At 39.7% G+C, this 27822-nt stretch overlaps 1 protein-coding gene across 9 annotated transcripts in view; it reads left to right on the top strand.

Moving 5' to 3' along the window:
• The window catches only part of LOC101842609 (interleukin 1 receptor accessory protein), a 146732-nt gene that overhangs the window by 25083 nt on the left and 93827 nt on the right, over window positions 1-27822 (top strand). For 7 of the 9 annotated variants that reach the window (XR_005878972.1, XR_005878973.1, XM_040751007.1 and 4 more), the window contains one exon: window positions 19347-19411. Coding sequence is in view for 7 of the 9 variants with exons in the window: in XM_040751007.1 (XP_040606941.1) it covers window positions 19348-19411 (64 nt within the window). In the remaining 2 variants the exon portion in view is untranslated. Of the gene's footprint in view, window positions 1-4266; window positions 4393-18795; window positions 18951-19346; window positions 19412-27822 lie in introns of those variants that run through there. The other 2 variants (XM_040751011.1, XM_040751009.1) reach the window with 2 other exon arrangements.

Here is a 27822-nt window from a genome sequence, read left to right as displayed (position 1 = left end):
GCATATGCACACCTGTGAGGTGGATATACGGGTGTGAATTCATGTGTGTTCACATGCATGTGAAGGTCAGGTGTCAGCATCAAGTATTTCCTTCAACCAGAGAGGATCTTTTACTGAGTCCTGGATCTTGCCAACTTGACCAGGGTGATGTTATAAATTCCTTCCCTTGGGAGGACAAATTGACTCCTTCTAGGGGCCCAGTGTCAAATCCATGTGTGATTCCATCACAGTTCACTGTGATTAGGAACCACTGAGTTTATTTGGGTGGGGGGCTTCACAGCAGCTACACTGAATGGTCTGATAACTCCTCCCTGGCCTCATACATGTAGCCTTCTCCCCAGTCCTTTCCTGCCTGTAGCCTCTATCCCCAGGTCCACATGCATCTGATGCAGAAGCACATAAAGCTGGGTGAGAGTCTTGGCTGGATGCTCCAATGCAGATCTGGTGAGGTGCCCCATTCCTTCTTTCTCCAAGGGAAAGGGAAGTCAGTAAGTCCAACTTTGTTGATATTTTGCAAGCAAGCCCAGCAGGACTCCTGACCACGGCAGCCATTTGGCTAACATGATAGGTCTGTGGGACTGAGCAGACCACCAGCAAGCTCCAGGGGTCACCTTTTGTTGCCTCCCAGTGCTGGGATTACAACACATGCCAAACTGGTTTTGCTTTGTTTTCACCTGGTTGCTAGGAAATTGAATTCACGGCTTCATGGCTGGGTGGTGTGCATGTTTTAATTATTACTATTTTTGATAAATGATATGAATATGCTAATCCACCATTTTAAACATTTTTTAAGTCTGCAGTTCTGTAGGAACAGGGACATTGGGGCTGTTCTGGAGCTCTGTCTACTCTGTCAGCAAATCCATCTCCAATAGAAACTACTCTGATAACACCAATTCCCAATCTCCGCCCTTCCCAGCCTCTGGCAGCTGCTGTTACTAACATTTTCAATTTTCTGTTAAAAACTGTCCTCCAGATTTCCATATCCTGCCTGTGGGCAGTGAGTAGAGGGTTCTGTCTCTCTGGATTTGAAAGGCAAAGGTGTTTTCTTGATAAGCTGGAAAAAAAAGACTCTGAAGTACTTGCATGTCTTGCCCCCACTTATGCGGGTGACACCACCCTAATTACCAGTACTGTAAGCTGGTGCACCCACTCAGGCATCTCATCTCTGCTGCTCCATTGCTCTAAAGGAATGGAAAAGCTTTCCTCATAAATTTAGTTTTCCTTATAATTTGGTCATTTTGCTAACAAAGATTTGGCAGTTTCTAACAAAGACGTGGCAGTTTCTATGACCTTCACACTAGTGAATCTTTGCCTTTCTTAATTGATCTTTTGGAATAGTTTGTAAAATATAGGAAACAAATATCAGGGGCTTCCTTCGTGTGTTAGGTTTATTGCCTGCAGTGGGTCCCCGGGAGAGCAATGTGAAGACCCGGGACAGGCAATGTGCTGGCCTCATGGAACCTCACTTAAAGCCAAGCTCTGCTGTTTGATTGCTGTGATATACTGAATTAGATACTTCACCTTTCTGCACCTAATTTCATCATCTGTAAAACAGGAAAATTATAATATTCTCTTCTGAATGAGCTGTGTGAATATCAAGTAGCTGAGACATGAAAAGACTCACTGTAGTCTATCATAGCATGAGTTATTTCTGCTGGGTGATGCAGCGAGGCATACAGCCACGTGATGGGAAAGTGCTTATTCCCAAAGTTCTGTGACCTGGGGCTCTGTCCGCTGTACCCCGAGTGTACCAATAATCTCCCCTCCCTTTGCTTTCCTTCGTTCTTGACCTCTGCAGAATTTGGGAGACAGTCTGAACGAACTCTTGGGATTGCTGATAGTCTCCTCTTTCCTAAAAATTAGCTTCTTTCTTAAACCCTTGGGCAGGCTGAACAATAGTTAGAAGCAGTCACCCACTGAAACACACTAAGTGGAGGGAAGTGTCTCCTCTCTGCCCAGTGTCAGCGTGCTCAGGGGATTTTGCCCCTGGCCCAAGGATAATGAACTGCAATAGTATTGAATCAGACACTATGAATCCAAATTAAGCAATATTCAGGGCTTAGTCCCAGGAGTTCCCTGTGTATTCACCTAGACAAGAGCTCTCTGAGTGGCTCTTGCATAGTGTCGCCATGCACATAATAAATGCCCAGCTGTGAATTTTGAAGTATAACAAGGTCCTTTCTGTTGAAGACAGATAACAACCTAACAGAACTTTGCTGAATGCTGTTTGGCTAATTTTGTTGAGGAATACCTCCTGAACTAGGACTCAAGGGGAATAAATGAGTGTATACAAGCTAAAGTTGTAGAAAACCTAAAGGATTACATTTTCCTGTGTCAAGAAACAAACTATCAAACCACTGTGTGTAGATGGACTAGTCATTCCGTCAGTAGCCCAAGTATTTTGTGTGGACCAGGCTTCATGTGAGACCTTAGGAGACAGTCATTACACAGCACTAAGCCTGTCTCTAAGCGTCTGACCAGTGAAAGCCTACATTACGTTTCTAGTTGTGATGTGACAAAAACTTTACATTCCTGGAGCTCTACAGGAAGCACAGTATACAGTGCAATAAGGAAGGAATTGCATTCTATAAATAGGAACAGGGCACCTCATGAAAAGTCTAGTTTTGATCCTGGTTCTTGATGGACTGATAGCATTTGTAAATGTGAAGAGGAGAGTGAAGAATACTCTTGACAGAAGTGGCTTTTTCAGGGGAACAAAGGTACAGGGTAAGACACCGTGCCATCTGCACCTATGTGTACCTATGTGCCTATGGTGGGAGTTGGGGCTGAAGAGTGTTTCAGGGAAGAAGGGGAAAGGGTTCTTGCCAAGACTTGGAGGATCTGGAATGTCATATGAAAGACATCAGGACAATGGCATTAAGATGTTCTGTGTGGGAAAAAGTGCTTTGCACTTTGTCATCAGTCATCAGTGTCATCAGTCACTGGTGTCCCCATGACACCCGATGCCTTACCTAAGACTTCTACAAACTTTCCTATTGTGGTGTGATAAATATCTCTTCCTCTGGATTTAGGGAGAGAGATTTTCATCTGTTTTTCATGCATTCTTGGATGGAGAGAATATTTGCATGTGAAAACTATTGAATTTTAGGCCAGTCTGATTAATAAACTCATTTTCTTTTTCTTTTTCAGAAATGGCACAGCAATTAGAAACAGTGGGACCTTTTAGTTTTTTCAGCACATATTAGGGCCACCTGGGTTTCTCACCATACCTTGAGATACTTGGGAGAGTAATGGCTCCTTTCTGATTTTTCTGACACTATTGTCTTGTGTTTGGATTTGTCAGTGTTTTTTTTTCAGTATCTACATGCTCTAATTGGAATCTAGTCTCCTTCATCCAGCTATACTGACAAAGCATAGTGTCATGCTTACTCTCTCCAGCATGACTTGTGTCTCAGGCTCTCTGTTAGTCTGCCCTTCTTCCTTCCTGACCTTGTAATAGAAATGATTTAGCAAATGATAACATTGACTTGTAGTTCTCTTTAGTTTCTATTTTTTTCACCAATTAAGAATTCATGACCCTTACTTTAACACCCCCCCAAATAAAACAAGCTAGTTTTCCACCTCATTGGAGAATTTTGTAGGTACTTCCAAAATTTGGTCTACTTGGAGGTTGTTTTAAATAGTCAAAAACTTTAGCTTTTCTAAAGGGGGGCCAGCCAGCATTTCTAAATTCTTCAAGGACACCAATGTTTGGAGATATTATAAAAAGGGAATCCTTGAAGTCAGTTTGTGGTTGAGGAATACTATGATTAATTCCTAAGCAATTTAGTTTCATAATATGCATTTTGAAAGGCCCCAGAAAGTCCTGCAGAAAAAGATAGTCTCTTAACTCAAGGCTTCATCTACCATGTATATGTAGTGCATACCTAAAATGCAGACACAACACTGATGTATGACTTGCCAGAAATTATTAGGTAGAATCCCAGCGTGGACAATATGTGACCACCAGAGTCACTATAGTAATTTAAGAGTAACATATCCAGAGTTTGAGTTTACTTCAACTAAACTCTTGAAGCATCTGGAGTTTAGTAGCTGTAATCATTAGCAACATATATATATATATATATATATATATATATATATATATATGTTTATAGTTTGTCCTGGGTCTTTCTGCTTGGATTTACATGACAACATTTTTAATGATTGTTGCTCAATAAACCTTTAATATCCTGTCTGTGTTAATAGAGCTGCTAAATATGCTACTATTTTCCTAAATGTGATATTATTTTCATGCATGTGAAGAAACACCGAAGAGGAGAGAAATAATAAGACATTAATTTTGACTGTGGAATGCCAATGCTGCTGAACCTGTGGGGTTATTGCAGAGAGAGATTAATTATGCAGATCTGCCACCCTAGGCTTTGGAGTGTAAGTATCCTGTTGTAATTCACTGCAGCATCATTCATGTAGCCAGAATATTGATATGATTGTTATTCCAGCAAGGTTTCCTCTTCCCCTAGACAATTACAGACCACTTACCAGCATCTCTCATTGACTTCTTGTTTAAAATTCCCAGGGCCATGGCAGGCATGCAGGTTCTTTTGTTGGAGACAGTGGCAAATCAATGGCATGAAGCAATGTGGGACTTTCCTTGGGACATGATGAATGCTAATACTGTTTGCTAAGCAGAAGGCAGACATTCAAATTCCAGTTGAAAATGGTGTCTTTGTAACTTCCTGTCTTCAACACCAACTTTTAAAGTAATTACAAGGCCAAATAGGGAGCCCTCCTGCAGAATGAAAGATCACACACTTTGGTGTCAAGGTATTTGGACTTGAGCACAGGCTTCCCCATTTATCATGAGTGGAACTTTGGGGAAATCACTCGTCCTGTAGAAGAGGCTCAATATTAAATGACAGTCTCTTGGACATCTGAAGGGATTTAGATGTATTTCTGTATGAAAAAAACGATGCGAGACAAAGTGTTCTAAAACTACAGTTTGGGTTAATGGGAATGGATTCCTCTTGTATATGGTTAGTTTTGTTCTGATAAAAGTGACTTCTGTGGCCCCATGACTTGAGAAATGTCCTGTCAACTCCTATAAGCACTTGTGTTGCTACCTGGAGCAGAATGTAGTAACTGAGCCTTGATATGAGTGGCAGCTCCAAGGAGGGCCTGTCCTTGGAGTATACAGAACAAAATTCCCCCTCCCCATCCACATGCCTGCAAGAGTAGATGCATTTAATTAGCATGTCAGTACATTTCCCTTTGCTTTCTAGGATCACTGGTAAAAAAAAGTATGGCATGTTTTCGGGTATAATTTTGGTCTGGGATGCCTTTGTGTATGCATGGCTGTATTTTCAGTGTGCTTTCAGAGTCCAGTTGAATTCCATCTCCAAGGAAGCTTCCAGCACTTCATCTCTGGGTTGAAACACCTTTCTATCATCCAAAAAACAAGCCCCAGTCTCCCTAGCCTATTAAAATGCAGATAATGCCTTCCTTACAGCATGCCAGTGTGTTTTCTGCACTGATTGTATGCTTACCAGTAGCATAAGAAAACATAGTTAAATGACACTTAAGGACTGATAGCAAATACTCTTTTAGATACTGTATATATTTATGTATAATATATATGGTAACTGGTATAATTCCATCAATAAACACATAAAGTGCAGACTTTATTCTCCCAGTTTTGTGACTGATTATAACTAATTACAGTCAATTTTAATCAATTATAATCAGTCACATCAAAGTGGAGATTCTCTCTGCTAGGATGTCAGCTCCTTGGTGCCTGAGATCTGATGAAATCTCTGCTGTTCTTAGCATTTGATATAGGAACTACACATTGTAGGTACTCGCTTACGCTTCTAATCCGTTTTGCACTGGAGAAAAAGGGCCCCCGACAGTATTATGGTATAGCCACAAAATGCTCATCTTGTTCATGTTCTGTTATTCTATGTAATTCGCTTCTCAAAGTTGTTTAAAAATCTCACACTAAACACTGCTTGAATGCCTCTTTGTGAGTAAGACCAGTGAATTTTCTGTAAGTAGCTATATGATGAAGGTAAGGCATGACTTTGAAATTAGTGTCACTTGAGTCTTTAGTGGTTTTTAGATCATTAGGTGACAACAGTGTAAAATCCCAGCTTATTTTCACTATTATATGAGGCAGATTGCATGGCATTGCTTTATTTACAATAAGCTCGCCAGATATCCAGTGCATAAGGAATCAAACGTGATGAGGAAGTTCCTCCCCTCACCTCCTTTCTGTGTGATCTTGTGGACTAAGGTCACAGCCCAGACTCTGGGACTGGTGGGTGTACATTGCCATCTGTCAGGATGGTCCTGGTGTCCAAAACCTAGTGAAAGAAGCCATAGAATTTTCTCACTGGGGACACAAACCTCCTCAGTGTTAGTTCATAAGCAGATTTTCTTTAACACTTTAGACACAGAGACAGGCTATCTTCTTTAAATCTTGCTATTCTCACCCTCTTTAAAATGGCCTTCTGCAAGTTTGCACCAAGACAAGGAATATTACTTTTGCATTTCAGGGTCAGGATTGGGGATATGGATGGGGAGGATGCTGAGCAGACTGTTTTCTTTGGTTGCCTGACAATATGAGCATAGAAGGCACTGTGCTTCCCAGTTGGCACCATGTCAGCCTGGAATATGCTAAGTCCTCCCTGAAGGTTCTGACTGAACTCTTGACTTTAACTCTTCCTGATAAAGCTTGTTGTAGAAGCTGAGACGCTTGGACAATAAAATTTTGTGGCCAAGGTCACAGAGTGAATAATGACAGTCAGAACTGGTATCCAGAGTTGTTCCATTTTTTTTCTTGTGATTGAGCATGGGTGTCCCTCAGTGTTACTGGGTTTGAGAGAATAAGGGAGGCCTGTCTAGGTTCCTCAGGCAGGGAACAAAAGGGCAAGTGAGGGTATAGTTTGATGAACTGCCTCCAGCAAACTAGTCATTGTTTTGATAGAATTTGAGTAACACTATATGGAAGTCCTATGTCAAAGGATGATGCAAGTTGACTTCCAAGATCATTTAAATGTGGTTGCTCTCGCCAGGCTTATTTCATAGACAAAATATCTTGAAAAGACACATAGGATTCACTAGGACGTGGACAACTCGGGATGAACTTGTAGCTAGGTGTACAAAATAGAATATTGACATCTCATCATTTATGAGATGACTTTGTGAAGATTAGAATAATCTTATAGTAGTCTTCAAATTACAGATTGCTATCCTATATTTGTGATAGTGATAGCAGAGTTCACAGTACTTACATAACATTATCCAGTTAAAAAGTGACCAGTGAGAAATTAAAGCAGAAGTTAAATGTTCTGAGAAATGTTCCTCTAATGTTTTCATTGTATAACAGCTTTGAGTTGTATTCCATGAATACAACCTTGAATTCCCATTTAAAAAATGAAAATATGAATAAATTGGACCAGGTTAGAACTATCATGAATCACTCTGGGAAGTCCAAACACCCACTATGAGCTTTTAGGAAGAGGACAACTTATTTCTAGAAAAGGAACAGGGAAAGGTTGAAAAGGAGTGGAGAGGCGCACATGAGGCTGAGGACAGTTATATTCAATTCATTTCAGCATCAAGTGGGAAGGCAGCGATTTCTTCAGGAACCAGCATCGATCTATAAATTATGGCTTTCTGTTTTCCTTCCTTCCTTCCTTCTTCCTTCCTTCCTTCCTTCCTTCCTTCCTTCCTTCCTTCCTTCCTTCCTTCCTTCCTTCCTTCTGTCCACAGTTAGAAGGTTTATTGTCTGTGTCTGTATTTACACTGAGACCAAGACAGGCATTTTGCACATGTTCATAGTCAAATAAGTTTGGGTAATATTTTATTAAGCAAAGCTAACTATGGTGTTTACTTAACAGATTGTCTCAAGACATTGAAATGCCATTTAGAGTCATGAACCTTCATGAGAGCTGTGGTATATTACTCTGCAAACACATTTTTTAAAAGTTTAGCTTGACAGTCTTTCAGAGTATCCACTAAAGGATGTCTCAGACCTCAACATGACTTTGATGGCATTTGTAATGAAGTTGGACATTTGCTTTCTTATTGTTTTGGTAATATATTTTCCTTTTCTTTACATTTTCTTTGTTCCCAAGCTGCGAGTTTCCTCATTATAGCAACAGTACACTTCTTATTTCTTATGGCTGTGACAAAATGTCTGATATTTGCAACTTAAGGAAGGGTAGGTTTATTTAGGCTCACAGATTTGGGACATGATCTGCCTGGGTGAGGGAAGCCTGAGGCAGTTGGTAACACTGAATCTGTAATCAGGAAAGCCAAGGAAAATGAATGTAGCTACTTCCCATACTTTCTGCTTTTTATTCATTTCAGATCCGGGCCCTGTTTCACAGGCCAGTGGGATAGCACTGCTCATGTTTAGGGTAGGTCTTCCCATAAAAGTACAATCTTGAAACCCTGTTGCAAACATGCCAAGAGCTTTGTCTTCGGGGTGATTCTAGACCTGGTCAAATTGATAAACAATGTTTACCATCACTGTGTTTATCTCTGTAAAGTTTTTGAAACAGGAGCTCAAGAAATTACTCTTTGATTTGAATAGAACATGATGCTGTAGAATGAGAAGGTAGAATGTGCAGGATTTTAAGCACATATCTCTGAAAGTGAGGCCACATCTTCACTGCTTTGTTTCTTCGCAGTTCTTTGTAGAAGTGCCTCTCTTTGGAGAGTTCCACAGGCACGACTGAGTTCTGTACACTATCCCTGTGAGTTGGAGGGGTTTTTGCTAGTCATGTCTTGACAAGAAATTTAAGTAGCAGAAACCCTCAGATGCCTGAAAAGCTTTCTATGCTGGAAAAAGAGATTAATTTCCTAACCAAGAAGGGATTGGCTTTTAGTCCCAAGGTTGTCACTGCTCTGTGTCAGTAGTGGGGACAAGTCCACCTAATTCCCTACTTGAACTTCAGTGGCATCATAGCACCCAAGTGAGTCAAGTTTTCCTTCTAGATGTACATGATTAGAAATGTTTGATGGAGGAGGTTTCTAGCCTGTGAACTTCGGTTTGTCAGAGAACTGCACCCTTCATAAGGACAGGACGTGTATCTATTCTCCCTTGTTCTTCATAGATGTTTGCTGAGTGCCTTAGAAGAAACTCTAGGCCATAGACTACTTTCAAACCTAAGTAAAAACAAACTCATTTCTTATTTATTTTTTTTGGTTTTTCAAGACAGGGTTTCTCTGTACTATTTTGGAGGCTGTCTTGGAACTCGCTCTGTAGACCAGGCTGGCGACGAACTCACAGAGATCCACCTGCCTCTGCCTCCCGAGTGCTGGGATTAAAGGTGTGTGAGACCAACGCCTGGCCGCAAAACAAACTTATTTCATAGTAACAGATGTTTGTAGTGTTTGGCGTTTAAATAATATCTGTTACTAGAAAGGTCCCACCTGCCACATTTTAGTTGTATCATTTTCCCCAAATTGAAATTTCACTGTGAAGAAAACCATCACAGCCTTGGTTTTTCTGCATGTTGGAATGTTCAAACTGAACCTTGACCATCTCTTTTGAAATGTTTTAGAAACAAGACACTAAACTTGGGCCCAGTACACTCAAGAATAACACACAGAGCATTGTACCCAGCAGTTGATTGTGAATGAGGCACTGGCAGCTTGAATTCTTCTTTGCAAACAATATTCAAGTTCATTTATGTTGTAGACCTATGTAGATGACCCCACAATTCCAAGTGTTTCACATGTTATCTCACTGAACGGGCTAATGCTTCCCAGTATTTTCTGAAAACTACTTATCTTCTTGGACAATGTTAAGTTCTACACAAGAACACTGAAGATGTCCCTCAACAAATGAGATAAAATGTCAGTGTTTATCATCTGCCAATCTAAGTGTCCCTAAAAGAATTTTTAGTCAATAGAGTGTCTGCACACTGGAGAGAAGACATGCAAAACACTTCCAGATTTTGCTTGAACGTGTCCGTGAACTTCTAGGGGGTCAGTCTGAAATTCTGCAGAATGAGCAGGTTCCCATTCTTCTGAAGTGTCCACCTTTCATCAGATGTTTACAACTCACCTCTTTTCTCATGTTATCCAGGGTCACACAGTTCAAACTGCAAGTTCAGGTCTAGCATTCTGTTAAACTCCTCTTTCACCTCCACTCGCTGCAAACCTACTTCTACTTTCTGTGTGGCAGAGATGAGCCCTCATGGTGGTATGTCCTCCCTCACATCTCAGAACACGTTGTTATTCAAAACATTAAAGCCCAACATGAAGGCATTCTGCTCATATTCTATTCCAAGCTTGCAGAAGATGGCAGGTGGTATATTATATCTGTTCTCTCAAAGCTCCCAGTGTTTTGAAGCTGTGGGGAAAGCAATGTCCTCGAGTGTGCTAATATTTTCTGATGTGAACTTTGACCCTGACGTTTCATCAGGAAAGGTTAGCAGCACTGGCTTGGTGAGCTTCAGGTTAAGGACAGCTCATTGATCTCTATCTTTACATCTACTGCTGGACTTTTCTGGAACATTTAGAGCTTAATGACTTACTTTGAAAGTGAATGTTTAAAATAGAAACCAATACATTTAGGTTAAAACAACTTTTGTTAAGACTGCCTAAAGGAACTCAAAAGTAATTTATCAGTTTTTAAAAGAAGAATCATGTGACTTAAAATATATTTAATAGGGATATAGTAAATTGACCTGTTTTGAAGCACAATGCTAAGGATAAGATGGTTTTTGTTAATTGCCTGCAGGACTCTGGCCATACCTAGTAAGGATTGCCATGATTAAGGATAGCCTCTGAGAATGTCTGTAAAGGGTTGTCTTTCTGAACAATGTATTATGTTTGATATTAGCATGCGTGTATATGATGAAGTGTGGGCTTATGTGCTACAGTGTATGTGTGGATGTCAGAGAATGACTTTGCAGAGGTGAAACTCAGGTGGTCAGGTCCCTATTGTCAAATGGCAACTGCCTTTAACCTCTGAGATGTCCCAGTGGCCCATAAGATTATACTTATTAAGTTCATCAGTATGAGAAGACTCATCTTAAATGTTCTCAGCAGGGAATTCTGGACCATATAAAATGAGGAAGGCAAGCTGAGCACATGTTTAGCATTTTCTGGTCATGACTGCAAATGTAATAGGACTAGCTGCTTGAAGTTCCCAATGCTTTGACTTCCCTACAATGTTGCACTGTAAGCTGGAACTGTGACAAATAGACTCTTTTTCCCTTTTGCTCACTGTTAGGCTATTTTATCACAGTGATGGGAATGAAATCAAGACAGTGGATTTTAGCTTGTGTTCTGGACCCCAAAGTCATTGCAATGATCTGGATGTTCAGGTGATCCATGTCACGAAATGGCTCCTTTACAGATACAATGTTCTACCACCCCAACCCTGAATATCTGGTTCTTGTCACACCAATTCTATCTTTTGAGAATCTCATGTAAATAAAATCATGCAGCGTATAGCCCATTCAGAAAGGCTTCTTTGATTGAACAGAATTCCTTTGAAGTTCACCCAAGTTACTTAAAATACACTAATTAATGCTCATTGTTTAGCGTTGCTGAATAGTATTCTTTTTTTATGCTCCAAAGCTTGTCTATCAGTTCTTTTACTGAGTGACATTTGTACTGTTTGAAGTTGTAAGAAATTAATAGTGAACTACAAATTTCATGTATAGGTGTGTGTTTGTGTGTGTGTGTGTGTGAGAGAGAGAGAGAGAGAGAGAAAGAGAGAGAGAAAAAGAGAGGTAGGGAGGGAGAGAGAGCGAGTAACATTTTTTATTCTAATAGAGGGAAGATCAGAGAGTGAGCTTGTGTGAAATCAAATAGCAAGATTGTTGTTTAACTTTACTAGAGTCTTCCACACTGTTTTTTACAAGTCTGGACTCCACCAGTAGGCCACTTTCAGCTCCTTTCTATCTTTTTAAGCCCTAGGTATTCTCAATTTTATTTTTATATTAGCTATTTTGACAAGTTGTAGTAATGATTTCAATTTATTGTTGTTTCAATTTATGCTCCCCTGATAGACATTCTTTGATGTGTTTATTTGCCTACTGCTTATTGTTTTTGACAAAGGTATTTTTATTCAAAGTCTTAATATTTCAAGACTAGGTTATTTACTGTATTGCCTCCAATGTTATTATTATTTTTTTAAATTGTTTCCTATCATGTGGCCCTGCTCCTTTCTTCCATGTAAATCTTTCATGTAAAATGTCTATCTATATCTAAAGCTATCTTTCTGACATTTTGGATGGAATCTACTAACTTTTCAGTTAGCGTGGGGAAAACCAATGTATTCTCAATGAGAGACTGATTGTAAGAGTCTGAGATTGAGGAGGCCAGATTAAAACAGCATCTTATGGATCCGACAAGAACTTACAGCAGCTGTGGATGTCTACACGGGACCAAGACAGCCAACATTCCAGCAAGCAGAGGGAAGGAATTCATGAGACCCTGGCCCTGAGAAGCTATGGACAGATGATGGGTTCTCAGGAGGTGTCAGTCTTCCTTAATCCTAGATGATAGTAAATTGACCACGGTTCAGATTCTAGTGGATTGTCCCACACCCAGGAGCATGTGGGTGACAGAAATTAGAGTAGATACTTTATTAAAATAACAAAAGCTAATAAAGCAAATGAAAAGGACATGAAGTTGGGGGTGAATCATCTGGGAGGAGTTGGGTGGAAGACTTGATGTTGTATATGATGGAAATAGGCTCTTAACGCCTGAAAAAAAAAAAACAAAAGGAGGACTCAACCAGATAAACAAAGCAACAACTACAAGACACTAATGTGTTATGTGCAGTTTCTGTGGCTCAGTAGGATAGAGACAGCAATGCACTTGTTTCTCTGTTTTTTTTTTTTTTTTACCTCTTGCAAGATTGTCATCTATGTATTCTCAAGGCTGTGCTTTTCTCAAAGCTCTAGAGATGAGTACATTTTCATATCTTCAGTATTTGAAGAACTGGTCAGGCTGTCTTTCATCTTAGTTGAATGCTATATATTTGTATCTTTCAAGATATTGATCCATTCCATCTGTGTTATCTAATTTATGTGCCCAAGTTTATAGTTAGCTCTTGTGTTTAATATCTCTGTGATCAGTACACATATCTGTTCTTTCATTCCTATTTTATGTATGTTTTTGCTCTTCATGCTTTGTCTAGCTAGAGATACATCACTTTCACCCTTCTTTTCAGATAAAACCATTTTACTTTTCCCCTTTTTTTACCCATTTAAAATTCTTTGATTTCTGCTTGCTATGGTTTTTTGTTTGTTTTGTGTTTTTTTGTTTTGTTTTCTTACTTAGTTTGCCTCTTTTTTGCTAGGATCTTAAGGTAGACTATTAAATTGCTCACTTTATATCATTCTTTCCAGCACAGTGTCTTTAATAACACAAGTTGTTTTCTAAGCACACAGTTGGTATGAGATTTCAAACTTATTTCTGTACTTCCTTGAAGATTTTCTTTTGACCTATGAATTATTTAAAACCATATTCCTCACTTTTGAATATTTTCCTTTTAATTCCTTATTTTCATGTCTGATTGGACCCTATGGTTAAGGACTGCCCTCTTATTTCCTTTAAAGATTCTATGGTTTGATTTGTTGCACATGATATGACCTATTCGGGTGAATGTTCTCCATGTACTTGAATAGATTACTCAGTTGTTTGAATTTTGTCCTTGAGGCTGTTCTTTATTATGCTTGCGTGCTAAAGCTTTGTTACTAAGAAGGAAAGGGCAGAGCACACTTCTTTCATATTACCTATAATTAGTGCCTTTCATGTTAGTTTGTTTAAAAGTTTGCCTATTTGTAAATATTGGCTTGTGAAACTGTCTCACAAAGATCCTCTTCTGGGTCAAAAAATCTGTGAGGCAGTATAAGATGGATGAAAACCAGTCTTTATTCCTTAATAAAAGATCGTTCTCCTCTTTTATAAATGGAGAAAGAGGTTTGTATGTCATTTCTTAGATGTGTGTTATTGGAAAAACCTATTCAAATTTATCTGTAATTTAGAGAATGGAAGGGAAAAACATGGATGGCTTTATGAACAAAGCTAAAGACTGAGGGAAGTGGTTAGGTAGCAGTAGTCACCTTGCATGGGGTTAGCCATCTAAGATTTGTGCTTTGGTGATAGGGGCTAAGTTTTCCATGGTTAAATCATTACAAAGGGCAGAAATGAAGCAAATAAAATCAGATTAATTGCCACAGTAGGTTTATCCAGCTTATAGGAGATGTAGTAAGATTCTAGGGAAGGAAAATTGGCAAGGACCAGACTGAAGGCCTGTGTCCAGCCATCATGGTGAGCTTGCAGGAGTTACCATTCTGTGTGCACACAGTTACACACAGAGTCAGAAAACAGGAAAATGTTACTCTGGGGCTCAGTAAAGTGCTGTTGTGGAAAGGAAACACGTAGCAAATGCATGACAAAGAGCCTTGAGGCTGAAAACCCAGGATGCTTGTCCAGGGAGAGAACCTTTGATGGCTAACTCAAAGCCTAGAAGACTCAGTTGCTTACAAAGCCCAGATGATGTGGCCAATGGAAGGTTTCTCATACAGAGGTAGGTATAAAAGAGCTGAGCAGAGCTGGGTTGGGGTGGCACATGCCTTTATTCCCAGCACTAGGGAGACAGAGGCAGCAGGATCTCAGTGAGTTCGAAGCCAGCCTGATCTGTAGAGTGAATGCCAGGATAGGCTCCAAAGCTACACAGAGAAACCCTGTCTCGAAAAATAAAAACAAAACAAACAAAAAAAGAGCTGATCAGAAATTAAATGCCCGTTAACATTTTTATGACTATGTAGAATCAAACTTGCATTTGAAACTGCTTGCTAAGTGATATATGCATCCAAGTTGGTATATTAAGAAACAAGGGCATTGAACACCAGAGAAGCACTGATACAGAATGGGGGATATGATAGGAAGTAAAATGGGTAGCAGGAAAGACTGTCTGGGAACATATGTAGGTCTCTATTATCTACAACAAGAGTAGGATCCACTAGATATTACTACAGTTAGGTAAGGCTAACTATAATTCAGACACTGTGAGGCCTTGCATTAGTAGACAGTTCTCCTGCCTTCTGTCACTTTCTTCATCTCTGATTCAATACCCCTTTTCTCTAAGAAACAAGAACTGAAGGTGTATTTCTTTTTTTTCCCAATAACAAAACTCCAAGGCTGAATGCAAGTTGGCATTAAATGAACCATCACCTTTTAAAGGGTTTCAGACCAGCCAGCAATCTCCCACTAACCTTGGTACCTTTAGTCTGTCAAAACATGCTGCACAATCCAATTTTGGTTTTGTAGACTTGATGTTTTATTCATCGCAGGACAAGGTTGACCCTGGATTTGTGTTTGAGCAGAGGTTATCTTTGGATTAGCTCTCAGTTGGTGACTTGCCTCTGCTCCATCCTGCATAATCCAGTACCTCTTGGGAATACCAATTAAGGTCCTCAATCATATTAATTAGAATGCCTTCTCCATGGTACTCCAGAAATTCAGCAACTTATAAACAGGAAACTGGTAAAATCCAAAGCAGTGTGTGTCTGTGTGTGTGTGTGTGTGTGTGTCTGTGAGAGAGAGAGAGAGAGAGAGAGAGAGAGAGAGTGAGTTTGTGTGAGTGTGTGTGTGTGTGTGTGTGTGTGTGTGTGCGTGTGTGTTAGGTAGCCAAAAGCAATGAGGATGTCCAGAATACTTTAACAGAGCTGGGCAGTGGGACTGAAACTGCTTTGCTCTGAATCTTCACTGCTGACAAAGATTGATGCAAAATTATTAATTACTTTTATTAATGACTTGGGTGAGGACATAGATGGCATGCTGAGCAAGTGTGTCAATGACAAGAAAATTTAGCAGGAGAACAACTACTGTGATGACAAACTCAGGATGGAAAATGACTCCAAAACAGAATTTAGTGGCCATTCTTCCATAGTGTGCCTGGCTGAGTGACTTCCCTACAGCATAGGTTGATCACTCCTATATCACTGTATCCCTCTTCTATTGAGAAAACATTAGTTAATCGAGTTTGCTGTATAAGTCAAATCACAAGTTTCTGCCTTTCACAGTGTTGGCATATGCAATTCCCAACCCTTTCAGATTTCCAACAAAATCTATAGTTCTTTTTCTAGTACCCAGTACTTGAGCCAAACAGGATTATTATTAGACTATTTTATGTTTATGTCTTATGGTTTCTCTCTCTGTGAATGCTGTTCTCCAAGAGCCCCATTTCCCCATATTTTCCTTCTGCCTCAATTCCCCAAGACCATCCAGTTCTTGCTCAGTGTGAAAGCGTGTAGTCTTTACAGTCTTTGGATGGAGCAGTCTTTTCTTTGTTAATCTTCAGTCGTACTGATTGGTTGCTTTCTTTTATCATTGTTTGGCTTTGTACTGCACTTTAATCCTTTGGTACATTTTTAAGTTTCCATAAGACTCCACTTACTGCTATACCCTCTGTGAGATAAGTCATATTTCTAGTCTGTGTCTGTGTGTGTGTGTGTATTTTGTACATAGTTGAAGGCTCTGAGGTGGTCTTCATGAGTTTATTGACTTCAGAAAAATACTCTTATAAAGGGCCCTGAATTATGCTTACTAGAATACATTGCAGTTAGATTATTGTAACTTATTAATAAAAACTTTGTAATACTTTTTGGGGGGAAATGGTACTGCGGCTCAAGCTCTGGTTTTGTTTTGTTTTGTTTGCTTGTTTTTTTTTGTTTTTCAAGACAGGGTTTCTCTGTGTAGCTTTGGAACCTATACTGGCACTCCCTCTGTAGACCAGGCTCGCCTAGAACTCACAGACATCTGCCTACCTCTGGCTCCCGAGTGCTGGGATTAAAGGCATGTGCCACCAATGCCTGGCTGAATATGTTATAGAAGTGCTGTACCACCAGGAGAGCTCTCTAGCCCTCAGTGTTTAACTGAATGAATGAGTGATAGATGGATACAACTAAATTTCCCTAAGATAATGATATGAGGATTGGAAAGCAGTTGTTCAAAACGAAAAGGACAATTGATATCTGAGATAAAATATTTCTATGTGATACCTCTTTTTTTTGAGAACAGTAATTTTTTTAGTGTTTAACATTCTAAAGAAAACAATTGCCATTTTGTTTTTGGGAAATCCTGTTATTGTTCATGTGGGCAAAGTATAATACAGAGCAGAAACTTGGAGCTGCCCACCCTACATATACCTTTGACATAGGGCATGGTTATCAAATGCGTTTTCATCTAATTTATCCATCTAGTCCATAGCTTTTTCTTTTTTTCCATATTTTTTATTTAACTTTTTTATCATTTTTTATTTTAATTTTAAATAGCTTGTTTTACATGTCAATCCCAGTTCCCTCTCCCTCCCCTCTTCCCACACTCCCCTTCCCCCCCTCCCTCCCACACTATTGCCAAATCCTTCCACATAGGGGATATCTAGAGTCTGTCATTTTACTCTTGGTAGGGTCAAGGCACTCCCCTAAGAGTCCAGGCTGAGAGAGCATCTCTCTTTGTGCTATAGGCACATGAAGACAGTTTGTATACCAGGGATAGACACTGATCCACAGCTCAGGGCCCCATAGGTTGCCCAGGCCTTCTCACTGACACTCACATTTGGGGGGTCCAGATCAGTCCCATGCTGGCCTCCCCACTGTCGGTCTGGGGTCCAAGAGCACTCCCCTGTTCAGATCAGCTTAACTTTTTAAGCATGTCATTTGCAGTTCCCTCTCCCTCCCCTCCTCCTCCACCCCCAATCCTCTCAACCCCTCACTCCTACTTCATCCCCCCTCTGCTCCCCAGGGAGGGCGAGGGCTTCCATGAGGGATTTTCAGAGTCTGTCACATCATCCCAGGAAGAGCCTAGGTTCTTCCCCATGTGTCCAGGCTGAGAGAGCATCCCTCCACGTGCTATGGGTTCCCAGAATCACTCTGGAGCCAGGAATAAATACTGCTCTACTCTCCAAAGTCTCACAGTTTGCCAAGGCCTCCTCTCTGTCACCCAGGTTCGGTGGGAGGGATGTCTGGATCAGTCCCATTCTGGCCCCTCAGTCATCAGTCTGGAGTCCGTGTGTTCCACCTTGTTTAGGTCAGCTGCCTCTGTGGGTTTCGCCAGCCCAATCTTGATTCTTTTGGTCATCACTCCTCTCTGCTACTGGGTTCCAGGAACTCAATTCGGTTCACAGCTCTGAGTGTCTGCCTCTGCCTCTGTCTTTGAGAAATTCATCTGTGATTTTTATATAGGTAGACTAAAGAAGGCACTAGAGGTCTGTTGTTATAAGTCACAGGGGTTGTAATTAGCATTTTGTGTTAGAATGTGCAATACAGCCTATGTTGTTTGGATAATACCAATTTATAACCTTTGGATTCTGTATAGTACTCTTAAAGTGGCCCATTTTGATGCATTATGTCATACTCTCAAGTATTCCTTTTGACCATTTTAAGTATGTGGTTCCCTGTGCTTGATGAGAGTTTAAAAATAAAATAAAAAAATCCAGTCTCTCTTGCTTTCTAGAAGTATGATGTAGACAAGTTCCCAAATGTCTCTACACACGTTTGTATGGATGCTTTCATCAATAGAAGGCAGAAGTCATGAGTCTGGAATTTCTGAGTCATTCCTTCTTTCTGTATTTATAATCCTGTAGATGTTTTCCCATTGGCCAGACAGATCCAGAGGACTAGGAAGAGACTTTACAGATTTCATAAATCTCCTGCATTAAAGACCACACAACCAAATATAGGAGCATGGTTTTGTTAGTTACCAGTTCCTGCTGGTTATCATTAGAAAACGAAAGATCACAGAGATTATTGCCTCTCCATTTGTCTTTTCAGTGGGTAAGCGAGATAAGCAGGGCAGGAGGTTTCCATATTTCCTGATGATATAAATTCTGTGTGGTTGACTGCAGACTGTCTGAACCCAGGATATCTCGACTTTCAATTCGTCACTAAGATGGAAAAGTACCTGTATCATATTTCCTGCTGGGACTAGAGAAGGGAACTTAAAGAGGGGTAAGAGGGTCAAATTCATCTGCTAGAAGTGTGACTCCAGGTCAAAAAATCCAGATGAACATTATTTTTTAATGTAGCAGTTATAGTTCAGTGATTAACAGAGTTCTGGAGCATCACAGCTGGAATTTAATGATGGCAGGACCACTTTCTAGCCAGGGGATCTTAAGTTATGTTATTTAATCTTGTTTGAGTTTATCTATATGTTATATGGGATTCAAAGGCAAATGACAATGTGAAACAAGTCTGTCAATTTTGTTGTTGGTTCTGGCAATAAAACTTGTTAATATTATAAAACCTTTGGGGTAGTTTTTAACCTATAGTTAGCAAGCATTTCCAGTGCTTATTAAAACTCCAGGGAAGAGCTATCCCTGCTTACCTTTTTATTTCTATTGACAGGATGGGACTACTGTGGTGGTTGATGAGTCTGTATTTCTATGGGATCCTGCAGAGTCATGCCTCAGGTGAGTATGTGACTTTTGGTAAATAATTGAAATTAAGATTGCATACAGGATCATGTGTCCACTTTTTCTGATAGTGAACTTTAAAAAGCACAATGTTGGTCTTGTTCCATGGGCTTCTGCAGTTGTACAGAATCAAGTATCTGAAAGAACTGTAGAATCTGGAGATGAGAGGCACTGGAACACTTAAGAAGAGGGCTGATCTGTATAAACACGGGGGAATGGCAGCTTCTTGCCCATAAGGAGATTTCTCCTTCTTCTCACCTTCAGTCCTATGGGGGAAATGGCAGGGATATAGCACAACCTATTCCCCAAACTCGTACCAGCACTGGGGTATACTCAGCTGTCAGGTGTCTACTGGGATGCTGAAAATAGAACAAGAACTATGGATCTGATCAAACTGTGTCTAAGTAGTCAACAAAGGATTTGATGGCAGGCTCTTGCTTTCTTTGGATATGGCTTTGTGTGAGAACCCCACCAAGGTCTTTATTTAGCTTGAGTAGCCAAACTTAGTCACCATGACCCTGGGCCCCATGTACACAGAGGTAGAAGAGGTTGGGTACTCAAAAGTCCATCTTTTGATGTCTCCTCTCATCTCTAAATTGCTTCTCATTGTCACCTAGGTTTGCTCGATCTACTGATAATAATTGCAGACTTTTATTTTTCGATTCATCATTTTTTTTATAAAAATTTTTGCACATTGGGCTGAAATTAGTCTCTGTCATTTCCATATATTTCTTTGATTTAGCTTTATGATTGAAAAAGAAAGTACCTAAAGCACAGGTTCTTTAGTTTTTTTTACACAGGGATCATAATTTTAATAAAGATCCCTATGTATGAGTCCTGTGAGCATCATGGGCTGCACTTTGACTATAGTTGCTTTAATGGCTGTTCTCTGTGAGAGCCCTTTGGAAATGTTAAATCAGCATTATATAACCATGACCCCAGTGTTCTGTAATATGTACCTTCAACTCTTCTTCATTTGGCATGGATTTCAGCCCTCCTACCATCCTGATCATCATTGCTGGGTGCACTTCAGTTTTTCTATGCCACTTAGAGCATTGTATTAGAAACCAAAAATAACTCTAAAGACAGGCTGTAACTAGGACAGAGTACAGCTGAAAGAACAGATCATATCTAAACTTGTAGGCCCTTTGGGACTTCACAGAGGAAAGGATGTATTTTAACCAGGCCTAGTATTCAACTGGGATGTGCTAGCATACAACTGGGCTACAGTTATATACCAGCATCTATTGGGTACCTGTTTCATTTGATTGGTAGGGACTTGGTGTACTGATTCTTAAATATGATGATGAGAACCCCAGACTATAATTTACTTTCACTTGACTTAGCCCGGATTGAATGTTATCTTCTCACAGAAGATTTCCTTGACCATTTTTAAAAATTAAAATAGCCCTACCAACCACTCCCCTCTAACCCATTATCATTGCTTTAACATCTCCCATCTTCTGCTAATATTCTTCGTTGTACCTTTCCCCTGTCATTTGCCATTGGACCCCTCAGTATCCTCTCCTCCTATCTTCTTTCTTCCTTACAGCCATCTTTCCTCTCCTCCTCCCCTGTTTCCTTCCTCTTTCTCTTTGTGGTCACGCCTCTCTGATTTTAAGGTCCTTGGAGGCACAGATTTATTCATTTTGTTTGGTTTTTCCAAACACTTGGAATATGATGGATGCATAGAGACACAATAGGTTCTCAGTACACATGATACATACACAGATAGATGGATAAATATCTGCTCAGAAGCCCCTCTTCTCAAGCTGGTCAGTTTCCTATTGGTAGTCCTTCATCCATACTAAAAATTCCCATCAGAGAGTCAAGTACCACACCTGAAAGTTAAACTGAGAGACGACCCTGCTGCTGCTGTTGAGAGATCAAAGCCTTCAAAGGTTTGTGAGGTCTGCTGCCTGCCCAGGCATCCTGGCAGTGCTGCTTTTCTGAATGACCTTTACTGTATTCACCCAAAGATCCCCTTCCCCCAAATAGTATTGGTGAGTGCACTTTCTCCCCAGGAACTGTGACTCATAATTCTGTCAGGGGAAGCTGCCTTCTTGAATAAGATGAGTTCTCATACCAGCCCCATTGAGTCACCATGGGAGAGGAAACATGTTGTAATCCCCTCGGCCCATCTGGCACACACTCATGCCTTCCTTATGAAGAGGTGTATTGTGTCTGTGTCTGTGCCTCACTTCCTCATTGGAGGGAAAGGAACAAAAAGGAAGCGTTGTTGACAAAAATGAAAGGGACAACTGACTCTGGGGATAAAAGGAATCATGGAGATCTAGAGGGATCGGGCAACCTCTTTACATGCCAGCATCACCTTTGACAGGGATAGGGATGTTGGCAGACTTGTTGGTCTTCCGTGCAGCTTTCTGTGCTCCAGTTTCTCTTCTGAATGGAAGTGCTCACTAACATAAGCAACAAAGCAGAAATAGCCTGAGCATTCTATAGTACTCTATGTTCCTAGGTCACAAGTCAGGGATTTGGTACTCTGGATTGTCATACAATGACATTCCTGTGCAGTGGACTGGTCTTCAAGCCACAAAATTCTGACTTCAAAATGTGATCTTATGGTATGTGAACTCTGCTTGCTTTATACCTTCAAAAACTGGGAAAGAAGTATTTTCATCCAAATAATAATGAAAAAATATCAACAACATCAAATAATAACAATAAATAAACAGCCAGTATTCTTATTATTAAGGAATTAAAGCTTGGATAATTATATTAGTGACAACATAATTAAATGTGGTCATTTTAGAAGTAATGTAACTCCTTTTCCTTAAGAGCAAGTTACAGTTTGCACACTCTGTGTTATTAGGCTCTCATTTCAGAGCATGGCTGTTGTAGCTCCGTCTTTTTCAATGAGCACTTAATTTCCATGTGGCTAAATGAATTAAGTCCACACAGCTAGTGTTCAGCATGACTGCAGTCTCCACTCATGCTTCAGTTCCTAAGACTTCTGTTATTTTTAAATACAATTCTCTTGTGGTCTACTAGAATGCAAATGATGCAGAGAGACAGTTGTGATGCAAAGACTAAATGGAAGCCATTGTGAGGGAGTTACTCACTCACTCACTGCAGAGGGACTGTCTGCTCAGGTTTCTGTGCTGTCTACTAAAGCAGTTATGCCTTTTCCCTTCCCTCCAGATCATTCTTTCAGACAGAAATTCACTGCAATCCTCATTTCAAACCTCAGCATTCCCCCTTTTGCTTGCTATAGTTTTCAGTATTTCCAGTATTAGCTGGAAGGAGCTCCTGCATACAGGAACTCAAAAGGAAAATATCAGTTCATCTCTTCACTCATCTTTGGTCAGTTTACCATTGGCTACATTATGGACAGCTATTTTCCATATAGATCCTATTAAAATATAGGCAATACATTATCTCCCCAAAATGGGTGGCAACCCACGAGGTGTATGGATTTGCTTTTGTTTTTCAAAGTCAACTCAGTTAACTGTGACTCATGTACAGGGCTAGATTCACACCCGCTTCCTTGGCGGAGGGAATACATCCTTGCAAATGAAGAAATAATGTACCTAGAAGTTGGTGGAGGTGCAGCACATAGCTCATGCTGCTCATGGGGATCTGCCTGTCTCCACCACTGAGCATCCCCTTTCCTCTCCCTCATTTTCCCACCTAGTCCCCCAGCTAAACCATTAGAGAAAATGATGTACCTACTTGCAACAGCTATTGACAGTCCTTAGCTCCTCAGATGGGGTCTGTGGCTGTCCTCTGTGACAGAGAAATTGGAGGACCCTATCTTGTGTGGGTATCCATAGCTGTGTGTATCCATGGTTGTAATGGGGAAGACTTCTGAGCCAGGAACTCTGTAGTGCAAAGCCTCCAAGAGCACAATGTGAAGTCATGCTGATGAAGCTGGAGATTCAGCACAGTGAGTACAGTACTTACCTTGCAAGCATGAAGCCCCGAATTTGATCCCACATGAACTGACCATAGTGGATCATACCTGTACTCCTACCACTTGAAATAGGGCCAAAGAGTTCTGAAATTCAAGGCCATCCTTGGCTACATAGCTGCTCTGAGATTTGAGGCTAGTCTGGGGTACATAAAACTGTTAAAAGTCAAAAACAAACAACCAAAACTGAAAAGATATATTGGGAACTGGATTGTGTGCTTTTAAAAAGTGTCTTTGGGATGTGGCATGGCTGCTGCACTCAAGAACTCATAGCAGCTCTGACTGCCTGTGCAAGATCAAGCTAGTCGACATTCCAACCTGGAGAGGAAAGACCTTCGTGAGTCCCTGACCTCTGAGTGAGGAGCTGCGTCCGGTTGATGCTTCTGGGAGAGTCAGCTCTCCAAGACTCCTGGTAGGTCGACCATGAGACAGTGGATGGCTCCTCCACACCTCTGAGGTGTATTGGCAGCACAAATTAGAGCTAGTGAGTTGTTAAAAACCAAAGCCAAGGAAAACATGAAAAAGAGTTCGCGTTTGGTAGGGACATGGGATGGGTGTGAAAGAAGTTAGATAGAATAGTTAGAAGTAACTGTAATAAAAACATACTGCCCAAAATTCTCCGATAATTATTTTGTAAAATTGTTTTCTTTCTGGAGGGATATAATATTTTTAGTTTTAAAATTATTGCTTTGATAAACTTATTTTTTGAAAGTTGCAAATAAATAATAAAAACAACAGGCACCAAAACTTGACTAGACGCATGATATTGTAAATTCTCAGCTTTTCGCAAGAATTTAATCTTGCCCAATTCAATGGCCTCATTTTATTTGAATATGCGTTTTGAATCACTCCACGTTCAGATGTATTTGTGTCATTCAGCCCTGCCTTTGTTGCCCACGGCTGCTCATACTGAACATTTCATTTCTATGTAATTTTGTTCAAACATTTGGAGAATGTCTGAAGACTATCATTCCATTTTGTTCTTAATCTAAAGGTCATTTGGAGTTACAGAATTTTGCCCCGTCTCTAAAATCTGAGTCTGAGAGAAGGTCTCACCATTCCTTTATAGCCAGGCTGCATTTGTATTTTGAAACACCCAACTACTTATTTTTAAGTTACTTTTACATTCTACGGGTTAGTATTACATAGACATTCACTCTGCAAATAAAGATATTGTGTGAGCCTGTGATCATTTTATGGTTGGAAAAATGGCCTGATTCTTCCTTCCTATGACCCTGTTAGTTACAAGAAACTGCGCTTTGTTTTTGATTTTTTCTGTTTTGGGCATGGGGAGAGTTCACAAGTGTCTGTGGTTATATATTGGAAGGCTAATTTCATAAGGAGGGAAAGGAGAGCAAGAGGGAGATGGGATTGACATATGAAGCAGGCTTGTTTCTAATTTAAATTTAAAAAGAAAACATAAAACGAATGATAATACCTTTTGAATCACAGTGTCTTCCATCTCCTCTGACCTTTCTGCAGTCTAGGGTTCTCTGCCATTGCAATCCGTTTGGAAGGTCCCAGGCTTTGCTGATGGCAACTTGCTTCTTGGCCTGTTTCTACCTATTTTTATTCTACAGTTTAAACTTTTTCTTTTCAGTTTAGCTGATTAAATTCTTCATGGAATAAAATAGTTTTGTACCCAAAGTTACAACACGATTCTTGCACTTTGTTTTTGAGAGACACAGAAAATAGTTAGTTTCATTTTTTTTTGAAAAATGAAGGAATCACAACCAATACCACCAAGTATCTGCTGTACAAACCCCTAAGAGCTGATATTCACAATTGCCTTGCTTTGCCTTCCTGCTTGAGAGGAAGGAGGGAGGTTGCGCACACTTCAGAGGACACAGAAAATACAAGTGCCTACTAGTCACTCGAAACATTCTTATATCAATGTTACCATTAATTAATTTGCTACAGTCGTGCTTTGATTCCAATGTGCATACAAGTTAACTTAACAAAATTTTACTATGTTTTAAAGCAGCATAGGTATACTAATTTTGATTTCCAAGTAGCTCACATCTATCATTTATTATTCCTACTCTTGGTAGTTTCAGTTGTCTTATTTTATTTGGAGAAGCAATCTTTAATCATTCACCACAGACTCACTTATGGTTCAGACTCATCAACAGATTAACTACAATACATGTATGTTTTAAGTTCATGTGTGTTTTAGATTCATATATGTTATGCTCTGGATTCTCTGGGATTTCAGGCTGTTTCAATGCTGCTTAATGAACCTAGTTTTGTTTTTTATTCCAAGAGAAAACATTAATTTTGCCCTTCTAATTTCTAATTTTTCTTTGAACTCTTGATTTGTTTTGTCTCCTAGAGAAAATTGAATTTCTTTTATGCAGGATATTTTGACATTCAGGGTTTATTTTAAGTGTCTCTCTCAAATTTTTCGCTGTTCACTAAAGATAAAGAAGATGAAAGAGGACAGAGGGAGGAGAATGAAACAAGAGAAGTAAAAGAAAGAGGAAAAGCGAGATAGATGAAAATACAAATTAAAAAATAGTGATACAAGGATAATCTTCTACTAACATGTTTGTAGATTTTGTATAAATCTACCCTCTTGCTTTGCCAGATTACAGAAACTATTTTAACTGCAATAAAATATCCAAATTTACCCGAAGTTTTGCACTGGATGGTTTCCTGTTGAACAGTTAAGTCTTTGTAGCTTTTATTTTTTATTTTAGAAACCATCTTATTTTACATATCAATCCCAGTTCCCTCTCCCTTCCTTCCTTGCATTTTCTCTACCGACCCCCACAACACACCCCCTACTCACTCTCCAAAGATAGCTAGACCTTCCATGGGGGATCATCAAAATCTGTCACAACCTTTGGGGGAAGTTTCTTTTTCTTTAAACATTCTTATTCTCTTTCTATTTAAAAAAATGGGAGGCAGTTTATCTGGTAGATTTTACAGAAATTCCCTGACTTTGGGTAGCCCTCCAGTTGTGAGAGCTACCTCATTTCCAGTGCAAAGGCTTTGCCAGTCAGGGACATTTCAGTCTGAAGGAAATAAATAGGAGAGACACTGACAGTCCTCAGAGCTTTGCATGGCCTTGGTAGTCATGATGGAAGAGGTGACAAAAGGAGACAGGGTAGCACCCTGGATCATCTTTTGCATGTTCATGTTTTAGAAGTAAAAGCAATCTGCTATTGCTTGTAGTTGACACTGGACAGTCTTTCCTAGAGGTAATGTAAGTGCTTAGTTTCTGCTGAGGTCTAGACAGAGAATGTAGCTTTGCCCGGAGAATAGTTGGAAACTTGGAAATGGCAATGGGATAATTAGTAAATGGAAGTGTTGGAGGAATCCCTCCCTCTCATTACACATAATGTCACAGAGTTGCTAAGGGGCTTTCAGGGAAAAAAAAGAAGACAAAGCTATTGTTCTTAGTTGCTTCATTAAAGCAAAGGCTTCATTATTCTACCTTTAGAGTTTTAAATATCATGTTATTGAAAAAGTTATTCGTCTCATCCAGAACAAAGCGATAACTGATGATGGCAGCAGAAACCTGAGACATTATATGATGTTGAAATCTTTAATCATTAAAGAAATAGGGGACCATGTTAAGATAAATGTGACTTCAAATCTCTTTCAATCGTCTGTAAATGGGAAACAACTCCATGCTGTGTGTGTGTGTGTATGTGTGTGTGATTCAAATAAAGGAAGATTAAGGAAATAACATTAATTGAACTACAGTCGATATAATGATATATAAATCAGGACTTTTGGACTAGGGGCTGTTTCCTTCTGTCTTTACCCATAATACCTACAGGTTAAGTAAAGTGAATTAATTGTTCTATGTTCACTATAGCTAGTGAGGAATAAAACAATATTTCTGTTTAAGATGCGTAACATTTAAATGTACTATGCTGAACTTTTGAATTAAGATATTTTATTTAAAATATGTCAACCAAAAGTGCCTGTCAATAATTAAAACATAGAAAACATATTTGAGAAGTAATTCACCACCAACCAACAAAGCAGAGAACAGATATGTGTATTTATAATCCAAGTTCTCTTTCAAATTGTTTGCTTAGAACATCTTAAGACATACACAGCATACTTTTGCTTTGTTTTTAATTCAGATTGGATTTAATGTTTTCAAGTTTGTGAATATTTCCTAAGGGATAGAAGTTCTGAGCAAGAACACATTTGGATGGTGTCTTAGTATGAACCCTGTAGGTTTTTGGAGGTGAGATGCTAGAAGGGTTATCTGGGGTTAGCCATTTGGTCTCCTTCAGGGCCAACTCAATGAAGCTAACCACAGTGCATGGCTTTTACTCTTTATCGAACTACTGTAGGCTCTGTTCCTCCTCCAAGATGTTGGGGACTTAATAAGTGGTTTTTAACGTGCAGCTCAAAAAACATTTTTTTGTTCCCAATAAGTGAATAGTTCTAGAAAATTCTTTTCATTCTAAAAACACCAGTTTCTTTCTGCAGATTTTGGCAGTGATCGGGTGTG

This window comes from Mesocricetus auratus, unplaced genomic scaffold (assembly GCF_017639785.1).
Source record: "Mesocricetus auratus isolate SY011 unplaced genomic scaffold, BCM_Maur_2.0 Super-Scaffold_100008, whole genome shotgun sequence".
In the NCBI taxonomy this organism is placed as follows: domain Eukaryota; kingdom Metazoa; phylum Chordata; class Mammalia; order Rodentia; family Cricetidae; genus Mesocricetus; species Mesocricetus auratus.
Note: the sequence above shows the minus strand (reverse complement) of the source record. Positions and strands in the feature narration are given on the sequence as shown.